This window comes from Neovison vison, chromosome 7, assembly GCF_020171115.1.
Source record: "Neovison vison isolate M4711 chromosome 7, ASM_NN_V1, whole genome shotgun sequence".
NCBI classification, from domain to species: Eukaryota; Metazoa; Chordata; class Mammalia; order Carnivora; family Mustelidae; genus Neogale; species Neogale vison.
The window spans coordinates 197,089,616-197,104,364 of NC_058097.1; the positions used below are offsets into that span (position 1 = coordinate 197,089,616).

A 14,749-nucleotide genomic window follows, 5' to 3' on the forward strand; every position below is an offset into this window, starting at 1 on the left:
GGAAATCTACTCGATTGGAAACTTCCCGAATGGAGCTGAGGGGCGGGGACAATCTTATCAGGAACTTTTCTGTTTGGGGTTAGGAAAATGGGTGACATTTGGAGGCTGATAAGGCTCAGCCCCAAGCCCTTGGACCGTATATAAGGAGCAGCTCCTGCCTGCTGCGGTACACTTTCCAGCCTTCGACCCTTCTCTGGAGATCAGGAGCCGAGAAGAACCATGAAGTGGCTGCTGCTGATCACTTTGGTGGCCCTCTCTGAGTGTACCATCATCAAGTGAGTCTGGGGGACGCACAGCCCCAGGACCAGCTTCCCGGAGCTGTTTCCTTTTGCTGCTTCTCATGTTCGTTTCTTTGGCCCTCAGGTTTTTCTTCCTGCTTCCCTCATCCAACTTATCTCTCTTCCACCGCCTCCAGCCTCCCTTTTTGTCTCCCTCTGCCCTTTTGGGGAGGCAGCATGGCTGACATGGGTCTTGAGTCCCGCCCGGGCTGGGTTCCCAGCTCCAGGACCAGGCCGGGTGACTCTGGGTACCCGCTCAACCTCCTTGCGTTAGTGTGCCAAAAAGAGAAGCGTCTCCCCCCTCAGCTTCTCCCTCCTTCTTCCTCTCTTGGGCCAGCTTCCTTTACCTCCCAAGGCTTCCATGGCACCCCATGAGCAGACTTCTCGTCTAACTACTCTGCCTCCTCCAACCCACCCGTTTGCTCACACTCTGCCACAGGATTCCCCTGGTCAGAAAGAAGTCCTTGAGAAAGACCCTGTTGGACCATGGGCTCCTAGGGGACTTCCTGAAGAACCACAGCCCCAACCCAGCCAGCAAGTACTTCCCCCAGGAGGCCCCTGTGATGGCCACACAGCCCCTGGAGAACTACATGGACGTGAGTGCCCAGGCTGGCCCCAGAGGACAGAGGTGCTCCCAGGGGTCTTGGATGGTGGGCAGGGCTCCCAGGCAGGATCTCAGAGGCACAGGGCATGCAGGAAAACTCACAGTCAGAGCCGCGGCTCTCGCTGGTTCTGTCATTCATTCATCCAGTGTTTATGCCTCGTGCTACTCAGTCTAGGAGAGAGAGGTTAGCAGGGACCCTCGGAAATCCTGAACAGTGCCACCAGGCCAAGAGTGAACAGTAAATGTCTCATGCTCAGAGGGTGTGGCCGGGGCAAACATTGACGGAAGAGCCAGGCTTTCCAGGGCACAAGAGAGCTTCCCAGGGGGTGACCACTTGTGCCAGACCCCATGACATTGGGGAACAGAGTGCATTTGAGGAAAGGAGGCCAACGTTCATGGAGAGTAGAGAGCAAGGGAAGGAGGCACAGTGAGGCCTGAGGAGTCAGTGGGTGGAGCCTAGTCAGAGTCTCCTGTAATTGTCACAGAATTGTCGTTTTTTTGTGTTTTTTTTAAGATTTTATTTATTTATTTGACACACAGAGAGAGATCACAAGTAGGCAGAGAGGCAGGCAGGGAGAGAGGGGGAAGCAGGCTCCCCGCTGACCAGAGAGCCCGATACGGGGCTCGATCCCAGGACCCTGAGATCATGACCTGAGCTGAAGGCAGAGGCTTAACCCACTGAGCCACCCAGGCACCCGCCATAGAATTGTCTTAACCAGGAGGGTTGACATGACCAGACTGGAGCTTGAGGAAGATCACTATGACTCCCCAGTTTGGGACCACATGGCCACACCCTGCCCTTTGGTAGATATTACGTGTCCCTACTGTGAATGGCCTACGTGTCCCTACTGTGAATGGCCCTGGGCCAAGGGTAGGAGACCAGGCTTCCTGTTGTTAAGAGCTTTGCCTGTGAAATCTGCCAGCCCTGGCCCCGAACTCAGCTCTCATGCTCGCGAGCCGCCTGACCTTGGGCAAGTCATTTACCTTCTCCACTTGCTTGTCTGCAAAACGGAACCACTAAAATCTATCATCGTGGTGTCGTTGCAAGTAATGGAGGCAATAAATGCTTTTCAGAGTGCTTAGCACAGGACCTGGACCTTCATAAGGGCTTGGTAAAGTCAGCTCACCTGTTCACTTAACAAATTCGTATGGAGCACCTACTGTGTGCACGGAGCTAAGGAAGCAGTGGAGAAGAAGTGACTTTCTCGAAGCTCATAGTCTAGAGGGAAAGACAAGTTAGAGACAAATAAATGTAAGATAATTTCAGAGAATGACAAGGGTCACAAATTAAATATTGAGTGAGGGGGAGAAGAAAGACGGAGGGGGGCAAATGCAGATAAAGGAGTCAGGGAGGGCCTCTTGGCAGAGGGGACATTTCACTGGAGCTCTGAATGAGTGATGAGGAGGAGCCAGCCAGGGAAAGATCCAGAATAAACATCTTCCTCACACAAGAAATAGCTAGTGCACAGGCCCTAGGAGGGGAAGGAGCTCATCATCATCCAAGAGTCACAAGACCAGCGGGGCTGGAACAGAGCTGGCGAGGGAGAAGGGACTGCCACTGAGAATCACAATCCTGACTGTGTCCTTTTGTGCCCTTTCTTGAACCTGCCACCCACACCTAGATCTAGGAATCTGACATCTCCAGGGGTCCTCTTCGTTAGGTGACTCATTGATCTCCCCATCGACAATTCACTGAAGAAGCACTTCAGCATGTACTCTGATGGGTGCAGTCGGGTCCCACCCCTTTCCAAGAACGTGCATTCTCTAGGAAAATGAGACTAAGATACACAAGACAAGAGCTGAAGAGGGGACAGTAGATTATCACTGGGTGTTCATGGTGCTTAGAAGAGAACAGTGAGAGGATAACAGGGGAGCAACCAAGGAAGACTTCCAGGAGGAGGGGAGACCGGGCTGGGCCTTGAAGAATGGATGCATTGGGCAGGGAGAGAAGGGCTAAGAGAACAGTGAAGGGAAATTCTGGAAGGTGGGTGGAGGCGCCAACCCAGACACAGTCCGCAGGGACGCCGGGCCGTGGGGTCCCAGCGAACGGTGTGCTCAGTGAACTGTGCCTCCCCACCCCGTCCTGACAGATGGAGTACTTCGGCACCATCGGCATCGGCACCCCCCCTCAGGAGTTCACTGTGATCTTCGACACCGGCTCCTCCAACCTCTGGGTGCCCTCTGTCTACTGCTCCAGTCCTGCCTGCTGTGAGTTCGTGGCCCCTACCCACCTGGGCTTCCAGGCACCAACCCATTGGGGAGCCCAGAACACCCAGGACTGCGAATAGGTCCATTTTCAAGCAGGGGGGTAGGGGTTGGGTGTCAATCAGGGATTCACGCCACAGGCATTAACTGAGCACCTATTATGTGCCAAGCACTGGGCTTAGGTGGCCAAATCACGTGTGGTCTTTGCCCTCTGGGACGTCAGCCCACTGGCAGAGAGAAGCGTGAAGGTGTTTAGCACCGTGGGTGGCCATGAGGCTGCTCTGCTCAGGGGAGCAATCAGGAGGACTTCCAGGAGGAGAGGAGACCAGGATGTCCTTGGGGACCTCCCATCCGGGACAGGGTCCCAACTGGCCCAACTAGACAGAAGCAGAAACTGGGATTCTTAGGCTCTAAAGTTCGGGGGAGAGGTGACTTTTCTCCTCCAAAGCCCACCCAGAAACAAGGCACCCACCCTAGGAAGAGCCACTCAGCCAATGACTCTTGCTCTGCTTTTTTGAGTGTGACGTAGTTACTTCTCGCTCTGGCAGCCAACCACAAGCGCTTCAACCCTCAGCAGTCCTCCACCTACGAGAGCACCAGCCAGACAGTCTCCATCGCCTACGGCACCGGCAGCATGACAGGCATCCTGGGCTATGACACCGTCCAGGTGAGCACCTGACGGCCGGCCACCCGCCCAACCCTGAAGCCATCTTCCCAGGACCCTGGGGAGCACAGTGCGCCCCCCCCCCGCCCCCGAGCAAGCTTATTCAAGCAATGTGGGTCTCAGTGACCACAAAAGTAACCTGAGAAGGATGCGGGAAGCGAAAGTGGCAAAGATGTCACAGACATTTCTAAGTGGGGCAGTGGTGGGTAAGGCCAGGAGCCATTAGCCAACCTCCGCACCCACAAGTTGAATGCTGGGCAGGGGACAGGAGCAGAAGACAAAAAGGCCCAGTTATCCTTCAGCACATCCTCCCCCTTTTCATACCTGCTCCTGCAGCCCTCCCCACACCCCCAGGAGAACTCCACAAGCCCCGCCACCCCCACCCCCCGTGGGGTGATGCAGGGGTCAAGGGCTCTGACTTGCCTGGGGTCTGCTTTGCATCCAGTCGTCAGAAACACACACACACACACACACTGTGACCATCTGCTCGGCCCCAAATTCTCACTCTTTGTCTCCGACCGAGGCCATCTGGAGATCAGTAACAAGCATTCCTGGAGCCAGTCCTTCCCCCTTCCTTCTAGCCCGCTGCCTGAGAAGCAGAGTCCTACTCAAAATGAAGCGGGGATACTCTGGGCCCACGGCTGGCGCCCCACTGCGCTCCGTCAACACACGCTGATGGAGAGCATCTTGGTTTCCCCCAATTCAGGTTGGAGGCATCTCAGACACCAACCAGATCTTCGGCCTGAGCGAGACTGAGCCCGGCTCCTTCCTGTACTACGCGCCCTTCGACGGCATCCTGGGTCTGGCCTACCCCCAGATTGCATCTTCCGGGGCTACCCCTGTCTTCGACAACATGTGGAACCAGGGGCTGGTTTCCCAGGACCTCTTCTCCGTCTACCTAAGCAAGTAAGTTGGGCGGGGTCAGGGTTGGGGGGTGTTGGTCACAGCCGCCTGGCCTAGCCAGGCTGTCCAGGGCTGGGTGGGGTGGGCAGGGTCTCAGCCCGCAAGGGATTTGAAAGGTCAAAGTCCGAGTGTCAAGCGGTAAATCTTGGGAGACGAAGGTGTCAAATCCCTCCCTGACCAACCTCCTTCCTTCATCTTGTTTTACCAGTGTGACTTTTGACGCCTTGACTTACATGATCAAATCTCGTTAGCCATTTGCTCCCAGCACCAGCCCCCTCGTGGCTGGCCCCCAGGAGTGGATTAAGTGAATCCACTTAAAATGGGGGCCAAAATTCCATAGCAAAAAATGAGAATAGGACTTAATGTTTTGAACAAGGGAATTTTAACTGACGAAAGCAAGTTTCTTCTGTTAGTTAACAAAATCCACCTTCCGGTTATGACTATGAATTAATTGGAAGAATGAGTGAAGAATAGGCCAAGGGCTGGTTTCGTTGAGCAAAGTTTTATGCAAGAATATCAGAGGGTGTCATCAGTTTCCTGGAGACACTCAGCCTTCCTCCGACACATCCTGCTCTCTCGAAGGGCTTTGCCGCGCTCTGTGTTCTCCCGGAGTGGCTAACTGTTTTGCTGTAACCTCATTGGGTCGCGCTGTACAGGTGGACGTTTGCCGGGAGGCGGGGTGGGGTTAGCGGAGTGGGGCCCGTTGTATCCGTGGCCAGTTCTTCCCTGGTTAATTTCCTACCTTCGCCCACCATTGCTTCCCTGCCTGACCCGAAAGTGCAGAGATTTAGAAAGCGAATGTCCCAGGAACCAGGACTCCTGCAATGTACAACGGGAGCAGTCATTCCTCCGTGTCTGCCCTTGGCCACTTAATATTCCAGTCGGCTCGTACACAGAACCTGTCTTTATGGCTACTTCGGTATTTATCTTATTTCTCCGACCGATCAGGGCCTTCTCCATCACAATCACTCCGGACATTTTAGACCAGAGAATTCTTTACTGCTGGGGGGCTGTCCTGTGCATTGCGGGATGGTAGCAGCTTCCCTGGCCTGTCTACTAGCTTTCAATAGCACCCCCTTACCCCTTCCAAATCACGACAATCAAAAAACATCCCAGGTGTTGACAAACTGGAAACCACCCCTGGCTGAGAGCCAGGAATTCCATGATCAGGTCCTGAAAAGCGGTCACTGTCACATATTTGCTTCTCTTGAGGTCCCGGCAGCAATGAGAGCAAACATGGGGTAGAAACCACACACCTTGGAACCAGAAGGACCTAGGCACTCCGTGGCTCCGTGGCCGTGTGACCTTGAGGGAGTTGCCTCATGTCTTTGAGCCTCACCGTAAAGTGGAAATGAAAATTTCCACTGTGTCTGTCATACACTTGGCACAGCTCCTGGCGCTGGCAAGAGCCCCATCAAGAATAGCTCTTGGGATGCGCAGAGTAGATAATCGGGTAAATGAATGAATGAATGAATGAGTTTCTGTCTCTCGCCTCACTTTCCATAGCAATGACCAGAGTGGCAGCGTGGTGATGTTTGGTGGCATCGATTCTTCTTACTTCACTGGAAACCTGAACTGGGTGCCCGTTTCTGTCGAGGGTTATTGGCAGATCTCCGTGGACAGGTGAGAACTCTGTGGATGGCCTACACCCTGCCGTGGGCCCCGGGTCTCCTTTCCATATAGACCTGTAGTTATCTAAGCTTTCTAGAATCCCCCTCGAACAGCCCGCACAGGGAAATGTACCCCAGGGGAGAACGTGTTGGCCAAGCCAGAGAGCCCAAGAAAGGCATCTCACTGGAAGAGAAAAGCCACTTTCCTTCTGGTCAAAGAAGCAGGACAATCTCCCAGCATACGCATCCTCACAGCCCAGCCCCCAGGGGACATTGAACTAGCACACATCCCTCCCATCCTAGGGTGAAGGGGCTGACTTGTTTCAAGGCATTCCTTTCCACTCTCCCCTTGGGCACCTGCCCCTCCCCTAAGCAGCCTCGTTCCCCAGCTGTCTGTCACCCAGCTGGCCTGCTAGGGGGACCAGCCGCCCAGTTTGGCCAGGATTGAGCTGTTTCCCTGGACACCAGACTCGCGGTACCAAAACCAGGATGGTCCCGAGCAAACTGGCACATACTGGTCACCTTGTGTCTGCCCCAGCCCATCACGTCTTCTGCCTCCTGCCCCTGTTCAGTATCTCCGTCAGTCCCTGCCTGTGCTGTCCTCCTCCAGCTCTGCTCCTTCTTGGAAGCCTTCCCTGGCACCACCACCCTGTCCCCTGGCCGTGTGCCCTGCTCCTCCTGCTCTAGCGCCATCATAACCCATCTTCTGAGACCATGTACTCGCTGCAGCCCGGAACCATGTGGCTGTCTGGTTGTGCATCCCCCGTGCCTAGCACAGAGCAGGCGTTCCATCGATATTTGTGGAGTAACTGAATGCACGAAAGCATGAGATCAGCTGGAATTTTATGTATCGGCCCATGGATGGAAGAGGGCCCCTCTGGGGCCACCTGGTTCCTCCTGGGGGAGATACACCCCCCGGGGGCTCAGGAGATGCTTACTTGTGTCTCATCCTCAGTATCACCATGAACGGACAGGCCATCGCTTGCAGTCAGGGCTGCCAGGCCATTGTCGACACAGGCACCTCTCTGCTGACTGGCCCAAGCAATGCCATTGCCAACATCCAGAGCACCATCGGAGCCAGCCAGGACTCATACGGCCAGGTGAGTCCAGCCCCGGCTGCCCTGTTCTAGACCCGAGGGGTGGTTGGGCCATGCAGGAGAAATCAAAGTCCTCCTAACCCTCACTCTCTCCAGATGGTGATCAGCTGCTCAGCCATCAACAACCTGCCCGACATCGTCTTCACCATCAACGGCATCCAGTACCCTCTGCCTCCCAGTGCCTACATCCTGCAGGTAAGGGGGCTTGGGACCAGTCACCTACGGGCGCCTACAGCGAACGTGGCCACGCACCCCTCACCCCCCACCATCCCGGCCTTTGCACAAGGGAAAGTGATCTTCCACAGGCTAAAGCTGACATCTGCTCTGGACAGCCTCCAGAGAAAAAGAAGATGCTTAAAATAAATGTATAAATGAAAATGGGGGGATGCAGCGCCCCCCAAGGGGAAAAGGGAGGCAAAGGCCGGTGGCAGGAAGAGAGGATTTCTAGTCGGACACCTGAGTCCAAGCCCTGGGTCTCAGGGACCGGCTCATGATTCCGAACCAGTTGCAACCTGTCCTGGCTCTCAGTGTCCTGCTCTAGAAGCTAAAGATGTCCGCTTTCCCCACCCCCAGGGTGTGGGTGGGGTGATCGAGTGGGATCAGCCAACATCGAAGCTACAGAGGGTTGAGCAAATGGAAACCCTACCTTCCGTGGGGTCAGGGTTTGTGATGCTCCTACGATATCTACCAAGTAACCAATCTTTCCTTGGTAGAGATGAGCCACAGGCCTACGCTGCCTAGACTATTAGAATGCCAGGTGGAAAACCAATTCTGCCCCGAGGGTTGATGTCATTCAACAAGAAGTATTGATGGCTAGGCTGTCCCCACCCCTAACAGGGATGCTGATTAATTAGGAGGGGGCGTGGTCTAAGCAGTGGGAGGGCGTGGCCTAAAGTTCCCCAGGCAGTTCTAATGTACAGCCAAGGTGGTGGCCCCGGTGCCCCTAGGAGTCACAGCTGATGTGCTTTGCCACCGGACGGGGTCAGAATGAGAAAAGGCTATGTCACCAGGGCTTCCAAAATCCTTCCCGGCGGCTGACTTCTCCCCAAACCTCTTAGCTCCGATGCTGATGTCAGGGTCTATATGTCTGCCAGAAACACTGGATCATGTCTAGTAATCCCTGGAAACCAACAGCAGAGCCAGCAGCTTATACAGGCAGACCCCTGGCCAAGAAGAGCCAGGTCCCCGGACATCAGCCAGGAAATTCCTCCCTTGCGCGTGCCTGGGGACCTTGATGCTTTGCCCCCGCGCCCCGTCACCGGGGAGCCTGTGCCCCGTCTCCAGCTCTCTCCTCCTTTCCTCCAGAACCAGCAGGGCTGTGTCAGCGGTGTCCAAGGCATGAACCTCCCCACCCCCTCCGGAGAGCTCTGGATCCTGGGTGACGTCTTCATCCGCCAATACTTCGCGGTCTTCGACAGGGCCAACAACCAGGTCGGCCTGGCTCCCGTGGCCTGAGCCCGCGTCTCTCCCGCCGCGTCCCAGGAAGATCTAGCCTTAGTCGCCCACTCTAGATGTATATAATTCTCCTGACTGTGCTTCCTAGGCACCTGTGGAGGTGGAATCCTGGCCCCCTTCCCTGTCATACCAATAACGTAGAATAAAAACCCATCCTCCTGAAAAACGCGCTGTGTGTTTCTTCCCACACCACGAGGATCAGAACACTGGGGCAAAGGGACAAGACGACGACGTCCACTTGGACGACACCAGACAGGGCTACACACCCTGTCTGGGGCCAGGGAGATGATGGGCCCTCAGCACGCCGGGATGGGGCCATGAGAGAAAGACAGGCACCAGAAATCCCAGGCCCATTGCCTCCTCGGGGAATGGGGCACCTAGGTTCTCGGTGAGGGAGTCAACTTCTTATTTGGGAACAAGAAGGGAAGAGATCGGGAGGAGGAAACCTTCCACTGATGGAGATATTCCTATGCAGGCCAGGCAGGGGGAGGAGGGGTGACCAAGGGTGACACTCTCACATCTACTGGGCTGCTCTCTGGGATGAGCTGGTTGATCCAGACGAACACTGGAAAACCCCTCCAGGCTCTTGGTGCGGGACACTGAACCGATCCAATGGTTTTCCAGTTCCCAGGGTTGGTGGGAGGAGAGTGGGGGAAAGATGGGGTGGGGGTTGGGCCGAGTTTGGGAGAAGGCAGTGGGCAGGCCGGTCAACAAATACACCCTCGCTGGCAAACAGAAAAAATAGAGAAGCATTTCTCCCAGTGGGTTTGGCAGCAAAATGTCCAGGGAAAAACAAAGTAGCATTCTAGGCCCTGCCTGGAGGTACAGGAGGCTGGTTTCCCAAAGGCTTCCAGGAAGCCATCTATTTGACCTTGACCCAGCTCACCTGAGGCCAGTGCCTCTCTTGCTAGCAAACCTTTTGCAGTCCTGCCCTCCTCGGCTGGAGACCCGGATTCCAGGCTGAGGGCTGGTGCTGGGCCTCCCTGTGGGAAGGGAGTGACTTTGGGGTGCCCAGACAGGGATGGCTTCGGAAACTCTCTTGTCACATCCTCCTCCAGTGGGTTGTCTGTCACTCACACAAATATAAGATGCTGGGCTCTAGGGTGCCCCGGGTCTCCCCAATGTCACGGACCCCCTCCCCAACCCATTTTCCAGAGCTGAACAATCTATTTAAAACAGAAAACCTGATCACATCTCTTCCCTGCCTAAAACCTCTAACACCTTGCACTTGCACTTGGAATAAGACAATACATCGTCCAGGCTCTGCACGAGGTCCCCGAGTACCTTCCCTGCCTCATCTTAACCTCCCTCCCCCTGAGTCCCCACCGCCCTGACCTTCTGCCACCTCCACAAATACCCAAACTCCTTCCCTCCCTCTGGGCTGCTGCTCCCTTTCTCTTGACCAGCGACCACCGAGGCTCCTGCTGACCCCAGCTTCCACGCACCTCCCTGCCAAGCCTTCCCTGGCCACCATGTCACGGATCCCAGCCCTCCTATCTGTTGCGGCACTCGGGGTGCAGAAAAGCACTGCATCTCTGCCAGTGCTTGCTTTAGACCCACGAGGGCCGGCACGGCTGAAGCCACGGCGTCAAGAGCAGGCCTGGCACATCGCAGGTGCTCAATCAACACTTGCAGACTGAGTGATGAATTCAAGATGACCTTGAAAGAAAACGACAAGGAAGCGGACCTGCTTTCACCGAGTGCACGCTTCAGACAGCATATGGGTCGGCTCCCAGTCCCACTCAGTCCTGTCTGGTCCTGGAGGCAGACAGGTGGACTTCTCGGGTTTCTGGGGAGGAATTTCACACCGTCTGGGCCCCTTTGCTGTGTTTGCGTTTCTGGCATTTCCCGAGTACCTCCCACGAGCCAGGCAGCGTACTAGGCTCTGGGGATGCGGGCCTGTCTTCCTGGACCCTTCCTGCTCTGCTCCTGGGCCCCGCAGCTGCAGCTCAGCCTGTCCCTCCCACCCCTCTTCCGTTTCCTCGCCCTGGGATTCCTGCATCCAGACAGAATCTAAAAAGACTCCCCTTTAAACAGACCGTTTGCACTGGGAAACCCAGAGCTGACATGTCTGATCAGACTCTTTCTGCTTTGCCCCCCGCCCCCACACCCCAAGATAGGATAGATTCACATTCCTGTTCTATCATCTCAGGCTTCCCTCCCGTCATCTTTCTCTGTTCCCTGCAGACCTCGGGGGTCTAAGCACAGCGCGATCCATCCCTCCCCTTCACACTTACCCAGGAGTATAGTTTCATCTTCTGGGTCTCCGCTCTCAACTCGTGTGTGGAACCCACATACCCCCTCCCCCGGATGCGGGGGTCTCATGCTGAGCCGGTGAGAGCAGAAACGGGTACAGCCCCTAAGGAGCGCTGCTTGGCAATATCTATCCAAATGAGAAACGTGGAGATCTTCTGGCCCAGTAACTTCCCTTCTGGGAATTTAGCTTTAAGACATAGACTTGCACACGTGCAGAATGATGTAAGTACACGGTTATTCTTGGTAGCATCTTTTGCAAAAGCAAGATTGGAAATGACCCAAATGTCCTCCCACGGCGGGGACCGTTCAGCAGACTATAATGCATGCAAGGAACTGCTGAGCCAGTGTAAAAAGGTTAAAAATGAATGGGCGCCCCAGGTGCTGGGGAAAGCTTGAGAAATCATGAGGTGAAACACACACACACACACACACACACACACACACAAAAACAGGTGACAACCAGGCTTAGACCATGCTATCTTTGGGTTACAGAGAAAGAAAATAAGATTTGCTTGCACTTACATACAGCCACTGAGAAAGGACACCCAGAATCAGAAACCGTAAAAGGAGGAAGGGGGGAGCTGAGTAGATGTCGGATGGTGGAAACATCGCCCTGGACACAATCTTACACATCTTTATATCTGATGATGTGCAAATATTACACATTCGAAATAAAGGAAGGACGCCTGGGGGGCTCAGGCGGGTAAGCCTCTGACTTGGTTTTGGTTCAGGTAGTGATCTCAGGGTCATGAGATTGAGCCCCACGTCAGGCTCTGCACTCAGTGGGAGTGTGCTTAAGGTTCTCTCTCTCTCTCTCTCTCTCTCCCCTGCCCCCTCACCCACTCTCATGCTCTCTCTTAAAAAAAAAAAAAAAAAAAAACCACCCACATACAAAAATACAAAACACAGGGCACCTGGGTGGTTCAGTTACTTAAGCATCTGCCCTCATCTCAGGTCATGATCTCGGGGTCCTGGGATGGAGCCCCCTGCTCCTTGGAGACACTGCTTCTCCCTCTCTCTCTGCCTGCCACTCCCCGTGCTTGTCTACTCCCTCTCTGTCTCTGTCAAATAAATAAGTCTTAAAAAATTATTTTTAAGACTATTCTTTAAAAAAAAAAAAAGATTTATTTCTTTATTTGACAGAGAGAGACACAGTGAGAGAGGGAGCAGAAGCAGGAGGAGTGGGAGAGGGGGAAGCAGACTCACCACTGAGCAGGGGGCCCGATGTGGGACTTGATCCCAGGGCCCTGGGATCTTGACCTGAGCCGAAGACAGACACTTGATGACTGAGCCACCCAGGTGTCACCCAAAAATAAATATTTTTTAAAAAGCTAAACGAAGGAATTCTTAAACCTCTGAGTTATCTTGAATTTTTTTTAAAGATTTTGTTTATTTGACAGACAAATCACAAGTAGGCAGAGAGGCAGGCAGAGAGAGAGGGGGAAGCAAGCTCCCTGCTGAGCAGAGAGCCCGATTTGGGGCTCGATCCCAGGATCCTGAGATCATGACCTGAGCCGAAGGCAGAGGCTTAACCCACTGAGCCACCCAGGCACCCCTGTTACATTTTTTTTAAAGATTTTACTTATTTATTTGCTAGAGGTAGTGCGCATGCACAAGCAGGGAGCCCGCTGTGGGGCTCAGTTGCAAGACCCTGGGATCACGACCTGGGATCATGACCTAAGCTGTTGCTCAGCTTAACAGACTGAGCAACCCAGGTGCCCCTGAGTTATCCTCATTTGAAGCCTACTATGGTTTATCCTGGAACCCGTTGATCTGAAAACCTCCAAAATCGGGCCTCTCGAACTGGGTCTGATCATTTGGCTCCTTGGGAATCCATAGGTCCGGCCAAACTGACACCAAGGACCAGACTTCGGGCATCCTCTCCTCCGCACTTTCTACTGCCTCTCTGAAGATTCCCCAGTGTGGAATCCAGGTAAGGGACACGGAAGGGGGGGGTTCACCCAAAACCAAACACCGCCCCACGGCCACCCCACAGAGTTTTGGAGTCTGAGCATTCAGACCAGCTCCTTCCATTCATTAAAAGCAGCCTTCACCCCTCCGGGGTCTTAAAGGCAGTCCTCGGGGCTGCTAGAGCCGGCCAGCCCCAGACAGGGGCCCGAGCATCCTGAGGCTTCTCTTGGGCAGAACATGCTCTTACCAAGTTAGATCCCACTAGGGCCCCCCAACGTGTTATGTCAACACTACCTGAAGGGGGACAGTTCTGAAACCCCCAGGGGCTCTGGGAAGGGACTGTGCTGACCACTGTGTGAGGCAGTGAAAATCCCAGCCAGCCCGGAGGCCCTCTGCAGACAGGTCCCTCACCTTTCCCCAGAGAGCCTGCGTGTGGTCAGTGGGAAGGAGGCAGTCTGCATCCTTGTCCCCAGCCAGCTGGACAGGCTGGAGAACCAACAGCCCGGGACCCAGAGAGGGACAGAAGGAGGACAATGCTGAGGTGTGTGCCAATCTCCCAGAAGGTCTGCAGAAGGACCAGGTGCCCATAACTTACAGTTGTGATCTGCTCTGTAATGCACCGCGGTTGGTTTTCTTCCGTCTGTCTCACCGCCCCCTCCCTCGCCATGCCCCCAGGATCACTCCCTGCCAAGTCAATGACTCTCCCCCAAATATTTCTCTCTAGATCTGCTCTTGGGGGGAGCCCAAACCAAAGTAGGATAATCACATCCCTCTCCACAAACTGTCCCTGAAACCCCACCAGAAAAATCCAAGCAGGTGTGGTGCGAAGGGACAAAAGCCTGCCAGGGAGTCAGAGAAGCAGGGTACTCCTCCCAGCCCAGACGTCACAATCCAAGTGACCTCAGGACACGTCTCTGGGCCTCTGCAGTCCTCGCTGTAAATGGGAAGAGGGAGTCCAGAGAAGCGTTTTTGTTTTGTTTTGTTTTGTTTTTTAGGCTCGGACCACCTTGGGAAAAACGTTTGCAGCTCTCCTCCTGCTCTTCGTTTGCTTTTTCCGAACATTCATAAACACGATTAACTTGGGCTCTACGGAGGGGGAAACCGGTATTAAAACCCAAACTGTGCACGTTATTGACTAGTGATGAGAAAACTGACGCTCTCAGCCACTACCACATTGACAGCTGGGTTGTTGGAGAAGTGGCAATGTGGAGACAGCCAGCGTGCTGCACGTTCACTCTGAAATCAGAGCGGGGGCATTGCGACGTGGGCCGGTGGTCCCGGGGTGCGTGGACACGCTGCGGAGAGGTATGGAGCCATTAGCACATGCCTCGGTCTCCGCTCCGTGTGACATTATCCAGAGGAAGGAGCCGGACCTAAGGTCCCTGGGCAGGTCACAGCTGACCAGAGCATCCCCGACTTCACTCTGCACCCCATGCCTCGGGTCTTACTGGACAAGAAGGTCTCTCTCAAGCCTTGGGTTTCCATGCTCCGAACTAGAAATTCATTATTCCTGCCACCGCGTGGGGAATAGGACCTCACTGTCACACGGGGGTCTGGGTCGGTGCCCCAGATGGCCTTGCAGCCAGGGCCCCCACAGAGGCTCCGCCCTGGGACGTGCGCTGAACAGCCGGGCAGAGAAGACCTGTGGGGGAGGGGGGTGTGATATCCCGCAAATGTGGGTAGGGTCTGTGCCCGGGGGCTTGCAGAATAAAGGGATTTCGGTGACAGCAGAGCTCCGTGCCCTCCATCTCCATCCCACCCCCATT

At 54.7% G+C, this 14,749-nt stretch overlaps 2 protein-coding genes across 2 annotated transcripts in view; one reads left to right on the plus strand and one right to left on the minus strand.

The window, feature by feature from the left end:
• VPS37C (VPS37C subunit of ESCRT-I) overlaps window positions 1–11,073 on the minus strand; it is a 78,314-nt gene extending 67,241 nt beyond the window's left edge. The window contains exon 1 of the mRNA XM_044259401.1: window positions 11,054–11,073. The gene's annotated coding sequence lies outside the window, so the exon portion shown is untranslated. The remainder of the gene's footprint in view (window positions 1–11,053) is intronic.
• LOC122912974 (pepsin A) lies at window positions 74–8,959 on the plus strand. Its single transcript, XM_044259399.1, has 9 exons — window positions 74–275; window positions 718–874; window positions 2,973–3,090; window positions 3,636–3,754; window positions 4,458–4,657; window positions 6,161–6,277; window positions 7,220–7,364; window positions 7,458–7,556; window positions 8,667–8,959. The coding sequence occupies exons 1-9, from the start codon at window positions 220–222 to the stop codon at window positions 8,814–8,816; spliced, it is 1,161 nt and encodes a 386-aa protein (XP_044115334.1). The 5' UTR covers window positions 74–219; the 3' UTR covers window positions 8,817–8,959.
• Window positions 11,074–14,749: the final 3,676 nt, after the last annotated feature.

Coding starts and splice junctions, on each gene's coding strand:
- LOC122912974 (XM_044259399.1), top strand. CDS start 220: ATGAAGTGGCTGCTGCTGATCACTTTGGTGGCCCTCTCTGAGTGTACC. Junction 7,365..7,457: donor GCCAGGACTCATACGGCCAG/GTGAGTCCAGCC, acceptor CACTCTCTCCAG/ATGGTGATCAGCTGCTCAGC. Junction 7,557..8,666: donor CCAGTGCCTACATCCTGCAG/GTAAGGGGGCTT, acceptor CCTTTCCTCCAG/AACCAGCAGGGCTGTGTCAG.